Here is a 19,743-nt window from a genome sequence, read left to right on the forward strand (position 1 = left end):
ATGATGCGGGTCATCCATTTGACTTGACATACTATATTATGAGTAAACTACATACAACCAAATTATAAATAGCCTTGTCTAAAGTATAACTCGAAAGGACAATGAGCAATTAAAAATGCATCAATCAATTGTTGGAACTTCAATTTAATGTTGGAGAGAACTGCATCTCATATATACTTATCGCGCATGCATATTAGTTAATTGTGTGTCTTGGATCTCCTAGAACATATGTATGGGCACGGTGGTAGCTAAATTAGCTAAAGAAAGTAAGCGCTGCTCAGCTTAATCATTAGGTTAATCCCACTTAAAACTATGCTTGCTGGGAAGCTAATACTAACCTACCTATATATGTCGCAGTCAGTGATCACCCCCAAATTAATATTACGAAGCTAGGTAAAAAGTGTGTGCCAGAGAAAGTGGCACATCAACGTTGTTTTACATCACGACACGACGGGCCGTCACAAAAGAAAAGACATACCTTGCATACATTTTATTCTCTTAGAAAAGACCGTGCATAGATATTATGCTATTTATCAATTGCCCACATGAAACAACTCCAATGAGCTATCCACTGTCAAAAATAGTCGAAATTAAAAGAATTCAGCTAGAAGATTGCAAATATAAACACTGAAAATGAAGGTTTTGGTATGTTACTCTCCTTCCACTGTAAAATTACCACCAAATTATTTTATAAAATGGCGTAGTGGGGGTCTTCCTTACCGTTTTCCGTGAAGAAAATGGGCTTGACAAGTTTTAGAAGAATGAAAAAAAGGAAGTTTAATCGCATTATTCTATAAGTATCATTCGGTGGCTAAGATGCAAAACTCTTGTGACCTTAATGTTCCAACCACATTCGAAAAATGTAGCATATACAAAGACTACAAAGGTCGATTTGAACCACCAAACTCGTGTAGTGCCGCGGCATAGTTTGTGCACTCGATGAGGGCCAGATCCAACCGCGGAGCAAAGGATCCTAGGGCAAAATGCGCTGGAAGTGGGACCCACGCGTAGGGGCGCGGTATGAACAACCTCTACCCTAAGTCGTATCAATCCCGGATTAGTGGTCGTTAACCTCAGGTTTAAGCACCTAACCCTGGTTAAGCGGCATAAAGCTTCCAATGGACACGCTAAGCCATCACTGTCGCCATGCATCACATTGGTGCATCATAGTTCACCCCGCGCCCCTTCGCCGAAAGTCTCCTCTCTGTCACCAGCGCACACAAAACACCCATGAAACTGCCGCATGGGCCTCACCTTCACGCATACGCCGAATCCCACATGTCAGCGTCATCGCACCATTTCTTCTTGTCCACAGCTGGAGGGATGCACAAGAATTTGTTCTCCCATCCAAACTCTCCCTCTCTCTCCTCCCATTATTTTATGTACATGTTGCACCTCCTCCTCCTACTGGTTGGAAGAAGCTCTCAAACCCCCTCTCCTCCTCCTCCCCCTTTCTCATCTCCTCCTCTTCATAGCTTGCCGTCCTCTCTTCTCCTCCTCTCCCGGCCATCGCCTTATCACACAGTGCGTGCTCTCTCTTTTGGTGTTCTCACCTCTCCTTTCCTCTCCATCCAAGCACTATCTTCTTGCACCTTTGTTTAGTTTCTTCCCTGTTTGCTTCTTTGTGGATCCAGAGTTTTTAAAAACCAAGCAGGAGCATAAACAACTGCATCGCTTTAAAAATCATTGCTTCCTTTTCCAAGGCTTCCTTTTAAACCTAAAAACAAGACACCACTCTGTTTCAATCTGATTTTTCTCTCTGTATTTTTTCCCTGCTTTTTTGGAGTTCTAAATCTTTTGCTTCCTAGCTAGTACATCAGTACATGAGCTAGAGAGAAGCATGGCAGGCCTCGACCTTGGCACCGCCGCGACGCGCTACGTGCACCAGTTCCACCACCTCCACCCGGACCTCCAGCTGCAGCAGAACAGCTACGCCAAGCAGCAGCACGAGCCCGCCGACGACGACAACAACGGCAACGGCAACGGCGGCAACTACGGCGCCCAGTACGGCGAGAACAACGACGGCGGCTCCTCATCCTCCGGCCCCGCCGGTGATGGCGCGGGCGGCGGCGGCGGGGGCGGTCCTGGGGACATGGTGGCGCGCCGGCCACGGGGGCGCCCCCCGGGCTCGAAGAACAAGCCCAAGCCGCCGGTGATCATCACGCGGGAGAGCGCCAACACGCTGCGCGCCCACATCCTGGAGGTCGGGAGCGGCTGCGACGTGTTTGAGTGCATCTCCACGTACGCGTGCCGACGGCAGCGCGGCGTGTGCGTGCTGAGCGGCAGCGGCATCGTGACCAACGTGACGCTGCGGCAGCCGTCGGCCCCCGCGGGCGCCGTCGTGACCCTGCACGGCAGGTTCGAGATCCTGTCGCTCTCGGGCTCCTTCCTGCCCCCGCCGGCTCCCCCTGGCGCCACCAGCCTCACCATATTCCTCGCCGGGGGGCAGGGGCAGGTCGTCGGCGGCAACGTCGTGGGCGCGCTCTACGCCGCGGGCCCGGTCATCGTCATCGCGGCGTCCTTCGCTAACGTCGCCTACGAGCGCCTCCCGCTGGAGGACGAGGAGGCGCCGCCTGCAACGGCAGGCATGCAGATGCAGCAGCCCGGCGACGCTGAGGCAGCGGCCGGCATGGGCGGCGTCCCGTTCCCTCCCGACCCGTCGGCTGCCGGCCTGCCCTTCTTCAACCAGCTGCCTCTCAACAACATGACCGGCGGTCCCGGCTCGCAGCTCCCGCCCGGTGCCGACGGCCACGGCTGGGCCGGCGGACGGCCACAGTTCTGAATTCTCACAGGTGCTTGGGAGATCGGTGTAATTGCTGTCGGAGGAAGAAGGCGAGATCACGATGAGCAACCACAAGGTTTCAGGGCAGTTTGCAAAAAGGTTAGAGCACGCACACAAGAACGACCCAAGGAAACAATCTATCGTCTACTGCACTATTTCTATCTCTGTACAATTTCGTAGTGTTTTGTCGATCTCTGATCATGTTGTCCTCCTTGTTCTTCTTCTTCTTCTTCTTCTTCTTTTATTTCCTTTTCTTGTCTCTCCTGAACCTTAATCTGTGGCCTGTGTAACCTTCTCGATCTTGATTTTCAATATGGCTTTAAATAAGTATCCCTCAATTTGTCCGACCATATGCATGGGTCTAGTCATCTTGGTATTGCTGGTGTGTTCTTTATGTGGACGACAGATTTGATTCCAGCCGATAAGGAAGAAAATTTAGTGCTGTTAGTGTTCGTGTGGGCTTAATTAAGCTGTCAATTCCTACTTTATTAGATAGATCGATGTGTTGTGTGCATGCTTTTGGGTAATTATTTTTGTGTCATACAAAGGTGTTAGATGCCCTATGTGTAGTCTAACGAAGTGATGTGTGTATATTATACTACTCTTCACAACAGTTCAGCTTTGAGCTAACATAATCATATCATCAGTTAGTTCTTTTCTGGTTGTGAGTTTATGTTGGAGTTGTCGAATTGGGAATTGCATCTCAATTCACTTGTTACAGTTCTTTGTTCTCACACGTGTGCATGCTTGCCATTGTTTAAAGATCACAAAGGTACTACTACTAACTGCATCCTCACAGAAACAAGCTAGCTATAGCTCATGGGGAACCCTCAGCTGTCTGCCTATGTTTTCTTTTTCTTACTACCACTTAACGTTTCCCCCAATGTTCTTCCTTCCTTGTCCTATTGAGTAATGTAAAGAACAGAACCATAGTTTTCAGAAGCTATTGGAACTTGCGCATTTAGAGACCTAAGGTTTCCACTGCTGACATGTGTTATGTTCGTTATTGCCTCTCTGTCTTCTGTCACTGTTCATATGGTGGCTTAACTCTCCCTTGAACAAGTTGCTATAATTATTTTATATGTAGAATTGGGTAGATGGTAAGCATACTCCTTTCTTGAAGAACATGCATGCATTTCAAGGTGCCAATCTGAGTATAACATGCAGGAACGCCTCTCATGTGTTGAGATATATTAATTCTTTGTATCATTCTGTAGAGTCCTTAAATATGCATCTGTGTATGTTTCATTTGTGTTGAATATATAGTTGGGATCCAAATCCTATTTTGTTGCTGTGAAGCCCAACTTAGTGTTAAAATATAATCAGTTAAATAACTTCACTGAATAGTTGCCAGTCAAATCATTCCGTATATATTTCGATTGCCTACTACGTTGTCTAATTCAGTCTTACTGTATTATTCTCTGTATTAGACCTGCACTCCTGCAGTCTTGTCCATGTGTATTTAACGAGAGTGGGTTTTCAGCTCCCGGGTGCCCTACACCCTCTATGATAGTAAATCCAGAAAAAATAGAAACAAAATTCAAAAAATATTGAAACTTTGCAACATCATATATGATCGAATTTTGTAGGTGCTTGCAAGTTTTCATGCCAAACAAACACTCGAGGAGCTCTACACAAAGAAATAGATTTCAGTGTTTGAAGTTTTGAGCACTTCTATTAGCACTGGAATCTGAAACTCGTGTGTACACCTTTCTCTGCATGATTTGTTTTTATGAAACTTGCAAGAACTTCCAAAGTTTGACCATATCTGATGTCGTGAAGTTTCAGATTTTTTTGAATTTTTTCCTATTTTTTGAATTTACTGTTCATAAAGAGTGTAGGGACACCCGGGAGCTATCACACCTTTCTCCTCTTCTTTTCTTTTGCGGAAATGTCCATTTGTATTCTAAAGAAAGGAGGAGAGACATACAATGCTAACCATGTTTTTTTTTGACAAATTTCAACTAATACAATCTGCAAGCTTCAGTATATTTTGTCTTAGTTTGGTCGTTTGATTGAGAAGCCATCCACATTTGTGCATGTTGGTGTGATTCATAGGTAATTCCAGTTTTAAACTTGTATTGTTTCTATAGCGTACCACATAAATATCTGGATGATTAAATTCCAAACCCAACTCACATAATTGTCGCACTGTGAAAAAAATTAAGCACATTAATTTAGTTCTCCTTTTAGACGTATAACAAGATCTATGCACCAATATTCTAGTTTGAATAAGATTTAATGTTAGATTGGAAGCTTGCAGATTTACCCAGCCTACCCGTTGGTTGATTAGGCGTGAGTTAACAACTTGTCATCCATTTGTTGACGTGTACATATGTCGTTTATCATGCATATATAGTATACTTCTTTTACAAGACGTTAGTCATACAACCTTATTAACAATTATCTCATTTGATTTTGCACTTCAACCTCTCTTCAGTTTAAACAGCTTCAAAACACCGGCTCCTCAATCTTTTGAAATGGGAAGGAGACTTTAATCTAGTCCAAATTACAATATGGTTACGCGCTCAAATATTCACATTATAACAAATTAAATATGTTGTTCAAAATGGAATTTACTGATCGGGGATCAATATATTGATCAATTTGCGCTAAAAATATATATTGATCAATTACAGAAGGATCAATGCATGTTAGATACACCAAAACTACGAGTTCAAATTATAGATCCATAGTTGTATGTTCCCCAGCTTAGTATATATGCATGGATCAATACAGGTAGAGTTTCGTTAAATATTGGAAAGTACCATTCCCATCATAACAAGTGTGAAATTTGCCGATGGTCGAGTCTGTCCATGTATCACTCTCCTGAGCGCCGACCTAGGGGGTGACCAAATTTCTCCTCTACAGGAGCCACCGCGGTCTTTTCTACTCACCTCTCTGCTATTGCATGTTGGGACTTGGAACAACCTCCGATTCACTCTCTCGATGTTGACGGGGCTTCTCTTTCCTTGCCTTGTTTTGGACAGCCAATTATCTTCCTTTCATCTCCATGAAGGAAGGTGTATTGTGCGATGATGGCATCGGGAACAGGAGTGCCCGCAGCAATACAGATTGGGGCTATGCACACCGTTCAGGCCCCCAATCGCACACAATTTCTAGAACCCTGTGCTCGCATGGGCTCGTGTTGGGAGGGGGGGGGGGGGGGGGAGGGGATAAACGCTGACCAAAGAGAAATTGCGGGTGATGGCAAAACCGCACCACACAGTTGCATTTCCACAAATCATGTGTGATAATGAGTACAATCACCTACAATTAATTTATGGGAAACATGTGCGATGGTACATTATTTCTGACGGGTGGTGAAAAGAAAATCATGTGCGGTCCTTTTGTTTATTGCGCATAATATCTTTCTTCTAGAATATGTGCATTAAACTACCCAAAAGAGAGGCTTCATTTCTTCAGTTGTTTGTATTGTAGATATCCACTGCATACGGTTTGTTTTATTAAATCGTGTCCAATGCACAGTGATCGAGGCAATAGGTTTTCTTTACTATAATTTAACATATGCAATTCATATCAAATTGGTCAGAATATGATTTGGAGCATAGACAGACAACAAAATTCTTATCAATCAATGTAATAAATATATGCTCAACCTCAATTGCATAATTGATTGATGTCACAAAATAGCACCGTACATATAGCATGGTTGATCATGCAAGTGTACCAATACAAGTGCCAAAGCAGACATATTGGGCATCTAAAGCTATCATCGTCATAGAGGGTGAAACATTCCAGGTGAAGGACAATCGGGTCATTGACGTTCTTGAAGAAGAGGAATGACTATATTGTGCTCGGCTTCGTTCATGGGCATGAATATATTTAGTCCAGTTCTTATGTATCAATGAAGAGTCGAAGAGTGGGTTGGCACTCCTGTTATATGGACCTACATACATGGAGTTAATGTTATTAGGATGTATTACAAAATTGCACAATGTGTACTATGTAATGAATGAAGCAAACCATTCTCGTAAATCACAGTGACTTCCATTGTGAACATGTTGTTACATAAAATAAATATAATTAGTTGAAATGGGATTAGGACATGTATGTGAATGTACGGGCGGAGTTCCCGGTTGTCGGCGTTCTGGGAACCAGGATACACAGACTTGCCTGTCTGCGGCCCACGGCGTGGCTCCATCGACGGCCTGGTACAACCCATCTTCAACATCGACAAGGCAAGACCCTCACGAGGGGCCAAGCCTCGCGAGGCGGGCGACACCAAGACCTCTGGAGGGAGCGGCCTCCCCGGGCAGCCACCCGAGGAGCGGAGATTTCTATGCAAGCGCTCACCTCATGAGGTTGAGGTGACGCAAGCCATGACTACCGAGGCCAGGCAGGCGCCAGCGGTCGCAGAGCGGCAGGTTTCCTCTTTGGTGGTAAGGAGGCAAGCGCAGGCGCGGGGTCCCGAGGAATCAACCAAAGGTTTCCATTCCCGTGCACAAGACCATCGCCGAGCCCACCACGGCGTCATGACTAGAGCTTTGCAAGCGAAGACCACTTTTCGTCAGCATAGGATGTACTACTTGTCCCCTTTCAAATGAGCCACTGTGGGATCCCTTCCCGCCTAAGTTTTGGGGGAAGAGGACCAGGCCACTATAAATATAGCTTAGCCGCCACCGTAGAAAGGAGGGAGACCTCTGAAGCTAGCACCAACACAAGAACGAACCTCATGAGGTAGTTCTTCCTCTATACTAGTTCATCCTCAGCCCCTCGCGAGGCCAATCCACCACAAAGCAGGAGTATGGTCTTACACCGCAAGGTGGCACGAACCTGGCTAAACTGTCACGTCTATTTCCTTTCCTGTTCATCGAGCTAGGCCGTGAGAGCAACGCGTTGGCTGGCTAGAGAGGTTGAGTTCTTCACACATGCCATAGAGTTCGAACCTTCCTTGGGTATGTGGAGCCCTGAATCCGACATTTGGTGTGCCAGGTAGGGGACGTGTCGAAAGATTGGTTCCTCGCTAGCTGTGCTCCGCCTTCGCCACTTTGTTTCCATGGTAGGCGCCGCTCCACTCGGTGGGCCGCCGGGCGCGCTTGGGGGCGCCACGGGCCACCGGTCCTTCTCCCCTGCCCTGCGGCGGGTGCAATGAACGCCGAAGTTCAGGCCGGAGTTGCTGCCGCGGTATGATGGCATGGCGGACCCTGCGGAGTTCATCCAGATGTATGCGAAAGCCACGACAAGGTCATGGCAAATTGGCTCCCTATGGATCTCACAGATATGCCACGCTCCTGGCTCCTCGACCTACCGGAGTCCTCGATGGCCTCTTGGGAAGAGCCACGTGGCCTGTTCATCGCACACTTCGCAGCGCCGGCGCCCCGCAATATCGCGGCAATCCTCGATGGGTCACAAGTGTCGGCCTCAGACTGACATGTCAAGCAGTTCTTTTGTCAAGCGGGGGCCGCCCAGTCGCTCCAGGGGCCCCCTCCAGGCTGGGCGCGCTCGAGGATGACCTCACCTTCGACTCTAGGGATCATCCCAAGACCACGACCGGTGCCGGCGCGCTTCCCATGCTCTGCACCCCCACCATCTGCAACATAGCAGTCACCAGTACTCTCATCGATGGCGGCGCCGGCCTCAACGTTCTCTCCGTGCAGGCATTCGGCCTTCTCCATGTGCCTCACAGCCGGATCCTCCCCACCAAGCCCTTCTCTGGAGTCGGCAGCGGCAGCACCCATCCCCTGGGGTAGATCCGCCTCCCCGTCACCTTCGGGACGCGCATCAACTACTGTACCGAGCACATCGACTTCGACGTCGCCCGCATTGGGCTCCCATACAACGCCATTCTCGGGTACCCGACCCTCGCCAAGTTCATGGCGGCAACTCACCCCGGCTACAACATCATGAAGATGCCGGGAAGCAGCGGTGTCCTCATCATGGAAGGTGACACCGGGGATGCACTCACGACCCTCAAGCTCACTTTCAAAGCCGCGGTGACCGTGCGGCCGAGCGCAGGGAGCGCTATGGAGGGCCCGGGGGCTGCGCCGGCAAAGAAGAAGCAGCTGTTCTCTCAATATTGGGCCGAGACGAAGCATGTGCCGGTCAACGAGGACGAGGAATCGGGTGCTACCTTCACCATAGGCGCCGATCTCCTCCGGGACCAGGAAGAGGCATTGGTCAGCTTCCTCCATGCAAACAAGGATGTATTTGCGTGGGAGGCGACGGACCTGGTTGGCATTCCGCGCGGGGTGATCAAGCACCACCTCATGGTGTGCCCCAACGACTAGTGCAGGATGCTGCTAACGCAACACTATGATTAGAGACCCTTTGATGAAACTATGTGCGATGCATTAATCGCAAATGGTGGTGTAAAAACCGTCAAAAAGGTGCAAAACATTTGCGATGACGGATGCATCAAACACGGTTCAGATTTTAGTTCCATGTGTGATATAGGGCATACGGTTCAGTGCAATTAACTATTTAGGATGAGGAGCAACAAAAGAAACGGGCATCCAGATGAAGGTGTGTGCGATAATCAGCATATGGTTCACTAGGATGAATTGTTTGTGATTAGGCAACACAAAAGAAACGGTTAACCAGATCAAGGTGTGTGCGATATACGGCATGCGGTTCACTCGGATGAACTATTTGTGTTGAGACAAGAGAACATAAACGGTTCAATATAACAAGATGTGTGTGATACGCGGCAAGCAGGTATGTAATCAGAAATGTGTGCGAAGACCGATAATAACACAGATGATTGCTGCTAATAAGACGTGTGTGTTGTGCGATGGGATACATGATTGTATAACCAAATTAAAATCCACTTACATAGGTGGCTACTACAACCATGGCATTTGCACACACCAAAGTAAACTATTACATGCATAATTACACCGGTGGCTACTGCACACATGTCATTTCCACACACCAAAGTAAACTATATATTACATGCATGATTAACTAGCATAAATGATCACCTGATCATCATCTATTGCTTGTGACACTTGCTATGCTTGTGGCTCGATCCAGGCTCGTCGATTTGGATAACGAGGCACTTCCTCATGTCAACGATCTGCCTGTGCATCTCGTAGCATGTGTACACGCTCTTGGCCGCGAACTTGAGGTGAGGTTCATCCAGTCGCCGCATCCAGGCCCTATGCCAGGATACATGACTTGTTCTCTGGGCATCCCCCTTCATCTTTTCGTAGTAGGGGTCGATTATGGCCGAGGCGAGTTCAACTAGGGAGTCCTTCGTGCTACCCCAGACCCTGTAGTGCTCACGGATTTCGACAAGTTTCTTGCAGGCCAAGCCCGTAACCCTGAGCGCTTTTACATCGTCGGTGGTTTTCACCGTAGCGAACTTGTAGTCGGTGCTGTTGACAAACCTGGCGAAATGGACGCAAGGCTCTGTGACCATGCAGTAGCCGTAGATGAGGACATGATGGCGCACACACAACTGGGCAACGACAACCTTCTGATCTTTGCCGGGAAGATCGACAGTGTACGGGAGGTCGATGCCGGCCACCTTGTACTTGTCTCCAGCAAGCAACTGCTCAAAGGTGTTAATGTAGTCGTCCACCACGGCTGGGTCGATGGTGTACACCACCGAGAGATCCATCTCCCTCGCGTGGGTCTCCACTTTATGCTCGCCGAAATCCATTGGAGTGCCGCTAGACATCCCCTCTCTATGTGTCATCGTGGGTGTGCTTGTTGTGTTGTGGGGTGCGATCAAAAAGTTGAAGAGACTAAGGTTATAATGGCTGCGGGAATTAAAGGGGAAGCCAGACGGCCTAGAATATCGATCGGCACGCCCTGATGGCAGTTGTAATTCGCAGCGCGTAACTCCATCGTGCCGCACGTAACTGCATCGCGAGGCAACTTGCATGGCACAACCGCATGCATATGGGGCCCCCGACATGATCGTGCGCGGGCCCAACCGCTGGTAGAGCACGCGCGGATCGGAGGGACGTGAGCAGAGCGCTCCGCGGTCGCCTCAACCGAGCAGTTGAACACACAAGGAAAAGTTGTCCACAACCCGAGCGCACTGACAGACGCGAGCAGAGCACGCCGCGGCGCCTAACGGCGATCAGAGCTTGCCGAGGGACGCGAGCAGAGGCCAACACAGTGATACATGGAAAATAAAACAAACTGTACGAGCGATGTCGGAGACATCAAGCACGGATTAGATTAGAGTTACATGTGCGATACGTGTCATGCAGTTGATCCATCCTAGATATTTGTGATGGAATAATCCGTGTGTGTTGTGGGCAAACGCTTGCTGGTATATAACCTCAAATTTAACCAACAAAATGTTAAACCATGTTACAAAAATTATATAAATAGAAACTATGTTCAAATACGAATCCAACTATATAATCTTTGGTGACATGAATTCGTATTTTATTAATTAAATCCTACTTATAAACTAGGACGGGGTATAGTAGGTAATTAAATCGCAAACGTTTTTTTATTAAACGCATGTGTATGTGTCCTTTCGTCCTCCTCTTGCACGTCTTGTCACCCTACTGCCACAGACAGTTCGAGCACAAGCTTGACCACAGCGCGGGGGTGTTCTTTTGGCCAAACGACGTCGAGCCCGTTCCCGCGCAACCATGCAGGTTCCCGTGCAAGCTTCCCGCCCGACTCAGTGAAATCCCCCAAAATCCCATTCCTTCCCATCGTCGGCCGCAGTGGCCGCCAGCCCACCGTCGACCGCCGGGATCATCACCTACTCCGCCACCACCGCCCGAAGGAGGGAGGCGGAGATGGAGGCCCGCACGTGCCGTAGCGACCTTGCGTGCTACATCGAGTTCCTGCGGAAGGAGGAGGAGCGCCTCGTTGAGCACGCGAAGAGCCTTACCGCCGCTGTGGCCGCAGCACACGCCGACGCAGAGGCGAGGAATCAGGAGATCTACGAGCAGTCTAGCTGCTTCGAGAGGGGTCGTCTGGAGCGGCAGAGGGCGTTCGAGGTGAGCATCGCTGAAGGTGTAGCAGCGGCAGGCACCCGTATTAAAGTTGTCCAGTTCGTCAGTAGGCTCCTCCTCCTCTTCCTCTTACTGAGCGTGCTCGGCAGAGGAGAGGCTGCCGGAAGTAGTACAAAGCCCCTCCTAGTAGTTGTATTATTTAGGGGCTATTTTGTTTGGTTCATCTCACTATAGATGTGGTAGAACTATACAACGTACTTAAAATTAGCTAGTTTATATAGTTGAACTAGCTATTTCAGTATGTGGTTGGCAACCATTGGGGAAAAGTTTGGTTGGTTCAGCTGTCGAGTTGAACTGTTTGTATAAATTAAGCATGAATGCTTAATCTATGAATGAAATTTATGCTTAATTACTGAATTTTAGTTGCAAAAATTAGGGAGTGCTAGTGACTTTTAGCTGCATATTTTGACAAATCGCCAGTGTTACAAGGATTGACAAATGGCAATGTTAGTAGATCAACAAGTGTCAATCTTTCCAGTTTGACAAATGGCAATATACCCAATATGACAGATGCAAATCTTACCAAAATGTTTGTACGTGGTTGCACATGGGTCATCCGAAAAAACCGTTTGCGTTGAAGGGAGGTAGAAATTCTGCTTGCCAAATTTTCTCTTGGCTTAGCACCGAAGTCTCGCTTTGCATACCTTATTCAATCTGAACCGTTTGCGTTGAAGAGATGCACAAATCCTGCGCAACAAATTTTCCCTTGGCTTACTGCGGAAGACCATAGCTCTCAATTTGCATACATGTGTTCTATCTAAAACGATTGCGATGAAGAGCTGCACAAATCATGCTCAGCACATTTTCCCTTGGCTTACTGGGGAAGCTGTCAGTGTACATACGGGTGTTCTATCTAAAACGCTTGCGATGTTAGAGTGACAGCTAGTTGTTTCAAAATGCCTTTGTTGACTGTTATTCGAGTGCACCTTCTCTTAAAATGGACATGAAAATTACCACAACATGTCGGGTGCCATTCCATGATAGCATGCCAAGTTTCATGAATTTCAGACGAGTTTTGGATTTACTAGAATTTAAAAACAAAGCATCTCAACGTTTTGCCGGCAATCAATAGTGCCCTTGTGTTTGAAATTCATTCCCATTTCTTGCATGTGACCTAAGCATGCACCCAAGGACACAGATTTGTTTTTTCAACCAATTTATATGCACTGGAGCATGTGCATGTAGTTCAAATTTGAATTATGCACATAAAATGCCTAGAAACCCCAGTTAATGTATAAAAGTATCCAAACGAACCCCGAAAAATTCCAAAATTTAACACAACACTCCTGTTGTTCTATGTTGACACTAGAAATGTTTTGAAAGCAATAATAGGCAACGGGTATCGTTTCGTCCCCAAAGGTGGCACGTTCCCTACCGAAACCATCAGGCTTGTTGTGAGAAGCTCTGGTTTGTGAGAAGCTTATACCCAAGCCTGCCCCAAATGGGATAAAAATTTACCATGGCATGTCGGGTGCCATTCCATGATAACATTCCAGGTTTCATGAATTTCAGACGAGTTTTGGATTTACTAGAATTTTAAAATGAGGTATCTCAATGTTTGCGGCCGACTGACGGTGGCAGGGTGTTTGACATTCATTCCCATTTCTTGCATGGGACCTAAGCATGCAACCAAGGACACAAATTTGAATTTTAAACCAATTTATATGCATTAGAGCATGTGCATGTAGTTCAAATTTGAATTATGCACATAAATGCATTGAAAACTCAATTAATGCATAGGAATGTCCTAACGAACCCTGAAAATTCCAAAATTTAACACACCACTCATGATTTTCAATGTTGACACTAGAGAAAAAATTGAAATCAAGAAGAGACAATGGCTATCATTTCGTCCAGAAAGGTGAAACGTTCCCTAACGAAACCATCAGGCTTGTTGTGAGAAGCTCTGGTTTGTGAGAAGCTTATACCCAAACCTGCCCTAAATGGGACAAAAATTTTACGACGGCATGTTGATGCCACACCATGATAGCATGCCATGTTTCATGAATTTCAGATGAGTTTTGGATTTACTAGAATTTAAAAATCAGGTATCTCAATGTTTGTGGACGAGTGATGGTGGCAGGGTGTTTGACATTCATTCCCATTTCTTGCATGGGACCTAAGCATGCAATCAACACTACAAAAAAATACACTTCCGTGATGATACGTGTTTGTCACAGTAGGTCGCGTTTTTTGTCATGCATGTACATCGATGACGATTTTATGACAGAATCAAGATAGTCATACCTGTGCTATCGTAGAAGTGTTCCATGACATTACCAAAATTATCATCACGGAAGTGTCCACTTCCATGATGATAAATCGCGCGTCACAGAAGTGCTTTCGTCAAGGGTGACCGACACGTGGCATCCACCATAATGGAACGCCGTTAAGCTATCGAGTCGGGTTTTGGATCCGATAACCCGTTAACAGCCCTGACCAATGGGGATTTTGCACGTGTAAAATCATCATTGGCTGGAGGAAACACGTGCAGGCTCATCGCTGGGACAGATGTCATCCACTCATTGGAGAGAAGGCGCCTATGATACGTCGACACGTGGCACAACCCAACAGAGGCCCATTCCTGTGAAAAGGCCGGCCCGTTTGACTTAGTCAAAAGGTGGCGGGCCGGCCCATGGAAAGCCTGTTAACGGCCTGTTCTCATATAGCCCATTTACAGCCCGCTAACCCAAGGCCCGTTACGCCCTATCCGAATTAGGCCCAGTAGCGTCATCTGGGCCATCCAATATGATTCCAGCCTGTTTTCACTTCTGGCCCATGTATGGCCCATGACGTCTTTCGTCCCATATGAGGCCCTATGTAACTCTTGGCCTATTAACGGCCCGTGGTGAAACTGGCCCGTAATGAACAGTGTATCACTTTACACCCATTAACGGCCTGTGGTGAAACTGGCCCGTAATGAATAGTGTATCACTTTACACCCATTAACGGCCCGAGGTGAAACTGGCCCGTAAAGAACAGTGTATCACTTTATGGCCATTAACGGCCCGTTATTCCGTTGGGCCGTTTCCAGCCCATGTTATCTTTTGGCCTTCTCAGAGACCATTTATTCTTGGGCTCATTTCCAGCATTGGTTTACTTACGGCCCGTTACTGTCATTTTCTGCTTGTGGGCCAAATTTAGCCTCTGGTTACAGTCGGCCCGTTTGTGGTCCGTTAATACGTTGGGCCATTTTCATAGCGTCATCAAATACGGCCTATTAATGATGGCCCATTATGGTCGGCCCATGAATGGACGATTCCAACTCTAGCCTGTTTACGGCCATAATGCGGTCTATTTGGCCCATGTTTGGCCAATCGATCATACGGCCCGTATAAGGCCCATTGATGATACGACCCGTAGAAGGCCCATTGTTTCTACGGCCCGTAGAAGGCCCATTGTTTCTATAGCCCGTAGAAGGCCCACTGTTTCTATGGCCCGTAGAAGGCCCACTGTTTCTACGGCTCGTAGGAGGCCCAATGTCACTACAATAAATATTAGCCCATGGTTATTGTGGCCTAGTTTTGAAAAATAGGTTATTGCAGCCACTAGCAAACCGCAGAAAAAGAACTGCATTGACTACAAGCAAACAAATAAACAAGACAACAAGGAAATAAATAAGCAAGCAACTTACGCTAGGCTATCATGGCTATTACACATATTACATCCACTGGGCATCAAAGTTCGCCACCTGTGCGAATATAGGGAACACAGCAGCTTATAATCGCTGCAGCAAAACAAGTCCAGAACTGAAACCACTTTAGAAGAGCTCAAGAAACAATATCCTGGGTACCCATAATGCGGGCAAGATGCTTAGCAAGCTTATTAACTTTCTCTTGTTTGACGCTTAAGTCCTCCAGCACTTGCTGTTGCACCAGAAAGTATGCATCTGAATTCTGCAGGGACTTCCTCAGTCCTTCGGCTTCCTGTCGCATAACATCTGATCGATGTCTTTCAACTTGAAGTTGAGACTCAAGAAGCCGAACTGATTCAGGCAACGAGTTCGAAGAGCTGGTGCCAGCAGTGGTAGCCAGTAACTCGAACACTACATCAAGACAGGACTTTGGGGTTGTCTCAGTGTCTTCAATATAGTTTTTATCAGCTTTCTTGGAGATCAACAGGGATGTCTCACTATCTTGAACCTTATCTGCATTACTTCATTTACCATTGCATAAGGGGGTACTCTTCTCCAATATTTTATCCGCGTTCTAAAAGAGAAACAAGCAAACACATCTCAGGTTTACAATGTAGTATATGAGACTCATTTTGGTAAACCAGTTCAGTAGTAAGGTGGATAGGATAACAGCATGAAACAAACATATATCTATGTAGTATGGTCACTGTATGGTCTATATCATTCTAGTTTATGTTGCCAAATCAAGATAGATACAGTTCGAATCATATCAATTTAAGACAAAGCAGCATAGACAGAATATAAGTGTGGGAAACTACACAGCAATAACAACACTTGTAATGTGCATGGCATGAGAACATAACTGTTTATTCAATTGAAACTGAAATCAACATAGAGCAAGTTACAACAGCAAACAGCCAAACACGTTGAAGAAACAGGTTTAAAACATACCTGTTGCGCCATTGGAGTTTCAATTGCATCCTTCAAATTTGAAATTAGTTGGTATCAGTAAATATAGTGATGCAAAAGCAAAGTAGTATGAACCATAGCTACGGAACCTAACCTGAGAACAATTCTTCTTCTACTTTAAGCGTTGACTTCTGGTTCGGAGTGGTGTGGTCCTCGTGATTTGGGCACTGCAGTTGCCTTGCTAACTGCTCGTGTTGGGGTGCTCTGAGGTGGAGATGGTGCTGTGTCAACGGGAACTGGGTGTCTATCTGCTGGGGTTGGGGTTAGAAGGGGTGTAGCTCGTTCTCTGTCCAACTGGGTAGGGGTACAATCTGCATGAGTGTGGGTTATGTGTGGTGGGGCTGGTTCTTGGGCAAGTACAACCGTGGTTCTACCTGCATCGACATGTAGCACAATCTTTTCTGAAGACTGTGTTTTTACTCCCATAGATACTGCCATCACTCCCTCCAATTGAAATGGCTGATAAACAAGAAAAGAATTGAATGTACAGACATTGTAAGATAGACAGGTGCAATGGATAGTAGGGAAGAAAATAGGGCATGAAATAATTCACATTTATGTTGTCTAAGCAAACAGAATAGCAGGACATAATTTCACATATATGATGGCTAATTAAACATGATAGCATGACACAATTTCACATGTATGATGGCTAACTAAACAGGATAGAATGACATACTTCAAAATATGATGACTATGTAAACAAGATGACATGATATTACTATACAATGTTTCTATTAAAGTGGTTGGCATGCCATAAATCACAAACATGCCGTCGATGGAAACATGATGGCATGATATAATTCACGGATAGAATGACATAATTTAAAATATGATGACTATGTAAACAGGATGAGATGATATAACTATATTATGTCTTTAGAAAATGGGTTGGCATGCCATAATTCAGATACATGTTGTCTATGTAAACATCATGGCATGACATAATTCAAATATATGATTTATATACTAAGGAAGTGAGCAGAGGGCAATCACATATATGATGTGTCAACTAAGGAGATGGCATTCAATATTGTGTATATGATGTAAAAACTAAGCATTGCAATACAACATATGCATTATATGAGTAATATAACCCTGCCAAGTTTGAGCATACACCTCAGGGGGATAATAGGACTGGTCATCTGCCTCTGAATCCTCCTCTGAAGAGCTATCTATAACCAGCAAGATATCTGCTTCAGCAGGTAGCATTGTCTGCTCTGAAGACCTTGTTTTCACTCCAGATTTCTCCATCACCAATTCAAATGGCTGATGCATAGGAAGAGTAGTTGAATATACAAACATTGTCGACAAAAGCAATGAGAAATATAAAAAAATGACAGCATGATATAATTCACATATATGACGCTTGCCTAAACAGCATGGCATTGCATAATTCACATACATAATGCCTTGCAACAAGATAACATTTCATAATTCACATATATAATGTCTTGCAACAAGATGGCATTGCATAATTCACATATATGGTAATTAGACACTAAACAGGTGGCATTCACACAAAGCATGTCTAAACTAAGCAAATGACATAGGAATGCAAGATACCATACGCACAATATGAGCAACATAACCCTGCCAAGTTAGGGCATGCACCTCGGGGGGGGGGGATATGACTGGTCATCTATCTCTGAATCCTCCTCTGAGGAGCTACCGGTAACCAGCAAGACATGCGCTTCATCAGATAGCATTGTCTGCTCCGAAGACCTTGTTTCCACTCCATATTTTTCCACTACCGTGCCGAATGGCTGATGCACAGGAAGAGTAATTGAATGTACTAAAATTGTTGACAAATTTAACATGTAATAAAAAAATGATGGCATGATATAATTCACACATAAGATGACTGGCTAACCAGGGTGGCATTGCAAAATTCACATATATGATGCATGGCTAAACAAGATGGCATTGCATGATTCACATATACGATAAAGAAACTAAAACAGATGGCATTGACACAAAGCATGTCTAAACTAAGCAGATGACATCTTTAATGTATACAGTAAGCAATGCAAGGCACCATATGCATGATATTACCAACATCAGCATGCCAAGTTAGAGCGAAGACCTCATGGGGTAAATAGGAGTGGTCTTCTCCTTCTGAATCCCCCTCAGAACAGTTATCTTCCTCTTGATTACAATCCGAAATGGGTGGAGGGGGGGGGCTGCCTTTGTGCCCACCATGGAACGACGTCTGCATGAAATTTTATTGCCATGCAAGGCTCGTCTCTTTTGCTCTACATGATCAGTTCCATTGTGTACAATAACTGGCATGCATAGGAATAAAACATAGTGAGATTATGTAAGGAGTGCATGCAGAAATCCAGAGTGATGGTAGAAAATTGTGGATAGACCCAAAACCAATGATAGCAGGCAGATAATAGCTTTAGTTAAAAATACAGATAATGGCTCCTTTAATGTTTGTTTGCACCCAACATGAAACTCATAGTAGACACCGGAGATTAACCAGATAGTAGACAAATAGTACTGATTGCTGCCCCAATATGTACCCCACAACCATTTAAAAACTCAAGTTTCAGCATTAGTTTGGACCTGACTCGGAGTCTAATAGGTGAACACGACGATAATGTAGCATGTCATCATATTAAGCGACGCATAACGTAAGCAGACATGGAAGAGTGTGACCTCTCTTGCCCGTGTAGTCCTCAAGGTCATCTGCTCAGTTGATGATGGTAATGCAGTTGTCGTGGCTGCCGGTGGCGGGGAAGAAGATCTGAGGCGGCGAAAGACAGTCTGGAGAGCGGATCCCTGCTGTGGTGAACCCTTCCTTCGTTGGAGCAGCTGAGTTGGGGTGGAACACAGTGCCGCAGGAGCAGGACAAACAACACAAGGTTTTCTTTGACACATATCTGTAATAGAAGTAATTGAGTAAGGGCATGTTTGAATTTGAGGATTCTAACAATGCAGGGATAGGAAATAGATACGAATAGGATAGGAATGCACGTGCAAAACAGAGAATTTAAAAACACAGGATTTCTGCCAATCTGGGTGTTTCATTCACAACAATTGGAAGATCACAGGATGCAAAAAAGCATGGTGAGATTGAGTCAAACCACAAGAAAATGTACGGCTATAGTGCTATTGTGCTACTATCCCTTAGTCTTGTGCTTGATGAATAGGAATATGAAAAGGTGGAGAAGTGAAAATTAGAATTCCTACGGTTTTTATTTCAAGGAGACACTAAAGGAACAAATCCTATAGTTTTCCTTTGCTCCATTCCTTTGCACCAAATTCATGAAAAGTAGTACAATAGGAAACTTTCCAATTCCTATGTTTTTCATTCACTTTTACTTTCAAGCACTGGCGATTCTAGTAGGCAGGCTTGAGCAAGGAAAATCCTACACTAAATATTTTTTGTGCTACTTCTA

At 45.6% G+C, this 19,743-nt stretch overlaps 1 protein-coding gene across 1 annotated transcript; it reads left to right on the forward strand.

Annotated features, from left to right (window-relative positions):
• The first annotated feature begins 1,400 nt into the window (after positions 1–1,400).
• LOC123046643 (AT-hook motif nuclear-localized protein 23) lies at positions 1,401–3,132 on the forward strand. The gene is made up of 2 exons (XM_044470039.1): positions 1,401–1,524; positions 1,809–3,132. Exon 2 carries the CDS (start codon positions 1,841–1,843, stop codon positions 2,780–2,782), a length of 942 nt encoding a protein of 313 aa, XP_044325974.1. The 5' UTR covers positions 1,401–1,524; positions 1,809–1,840; the 3' UTR covers positions 2,783–3,132.
• The last annotated feature ends 16,611 nt before the right edge of the window (positions 3,133–19,743 follow it).

Source organism: Triticum aestivum, chromosome 2B (genome assembly GCF_018294505.1).
Source record: "Triticum aestivum cultivar Chinese Spring chromosome 2B, IWGSC CS RefSeq v2.1, whole genome shotgun sequence".
Taxonomy (NCBI): Eukaryota; Viridiplantae; Streptophyta; class Magnoliopsida; order Poales; family Poaceae; genus Triticum; species Triticum aestivum.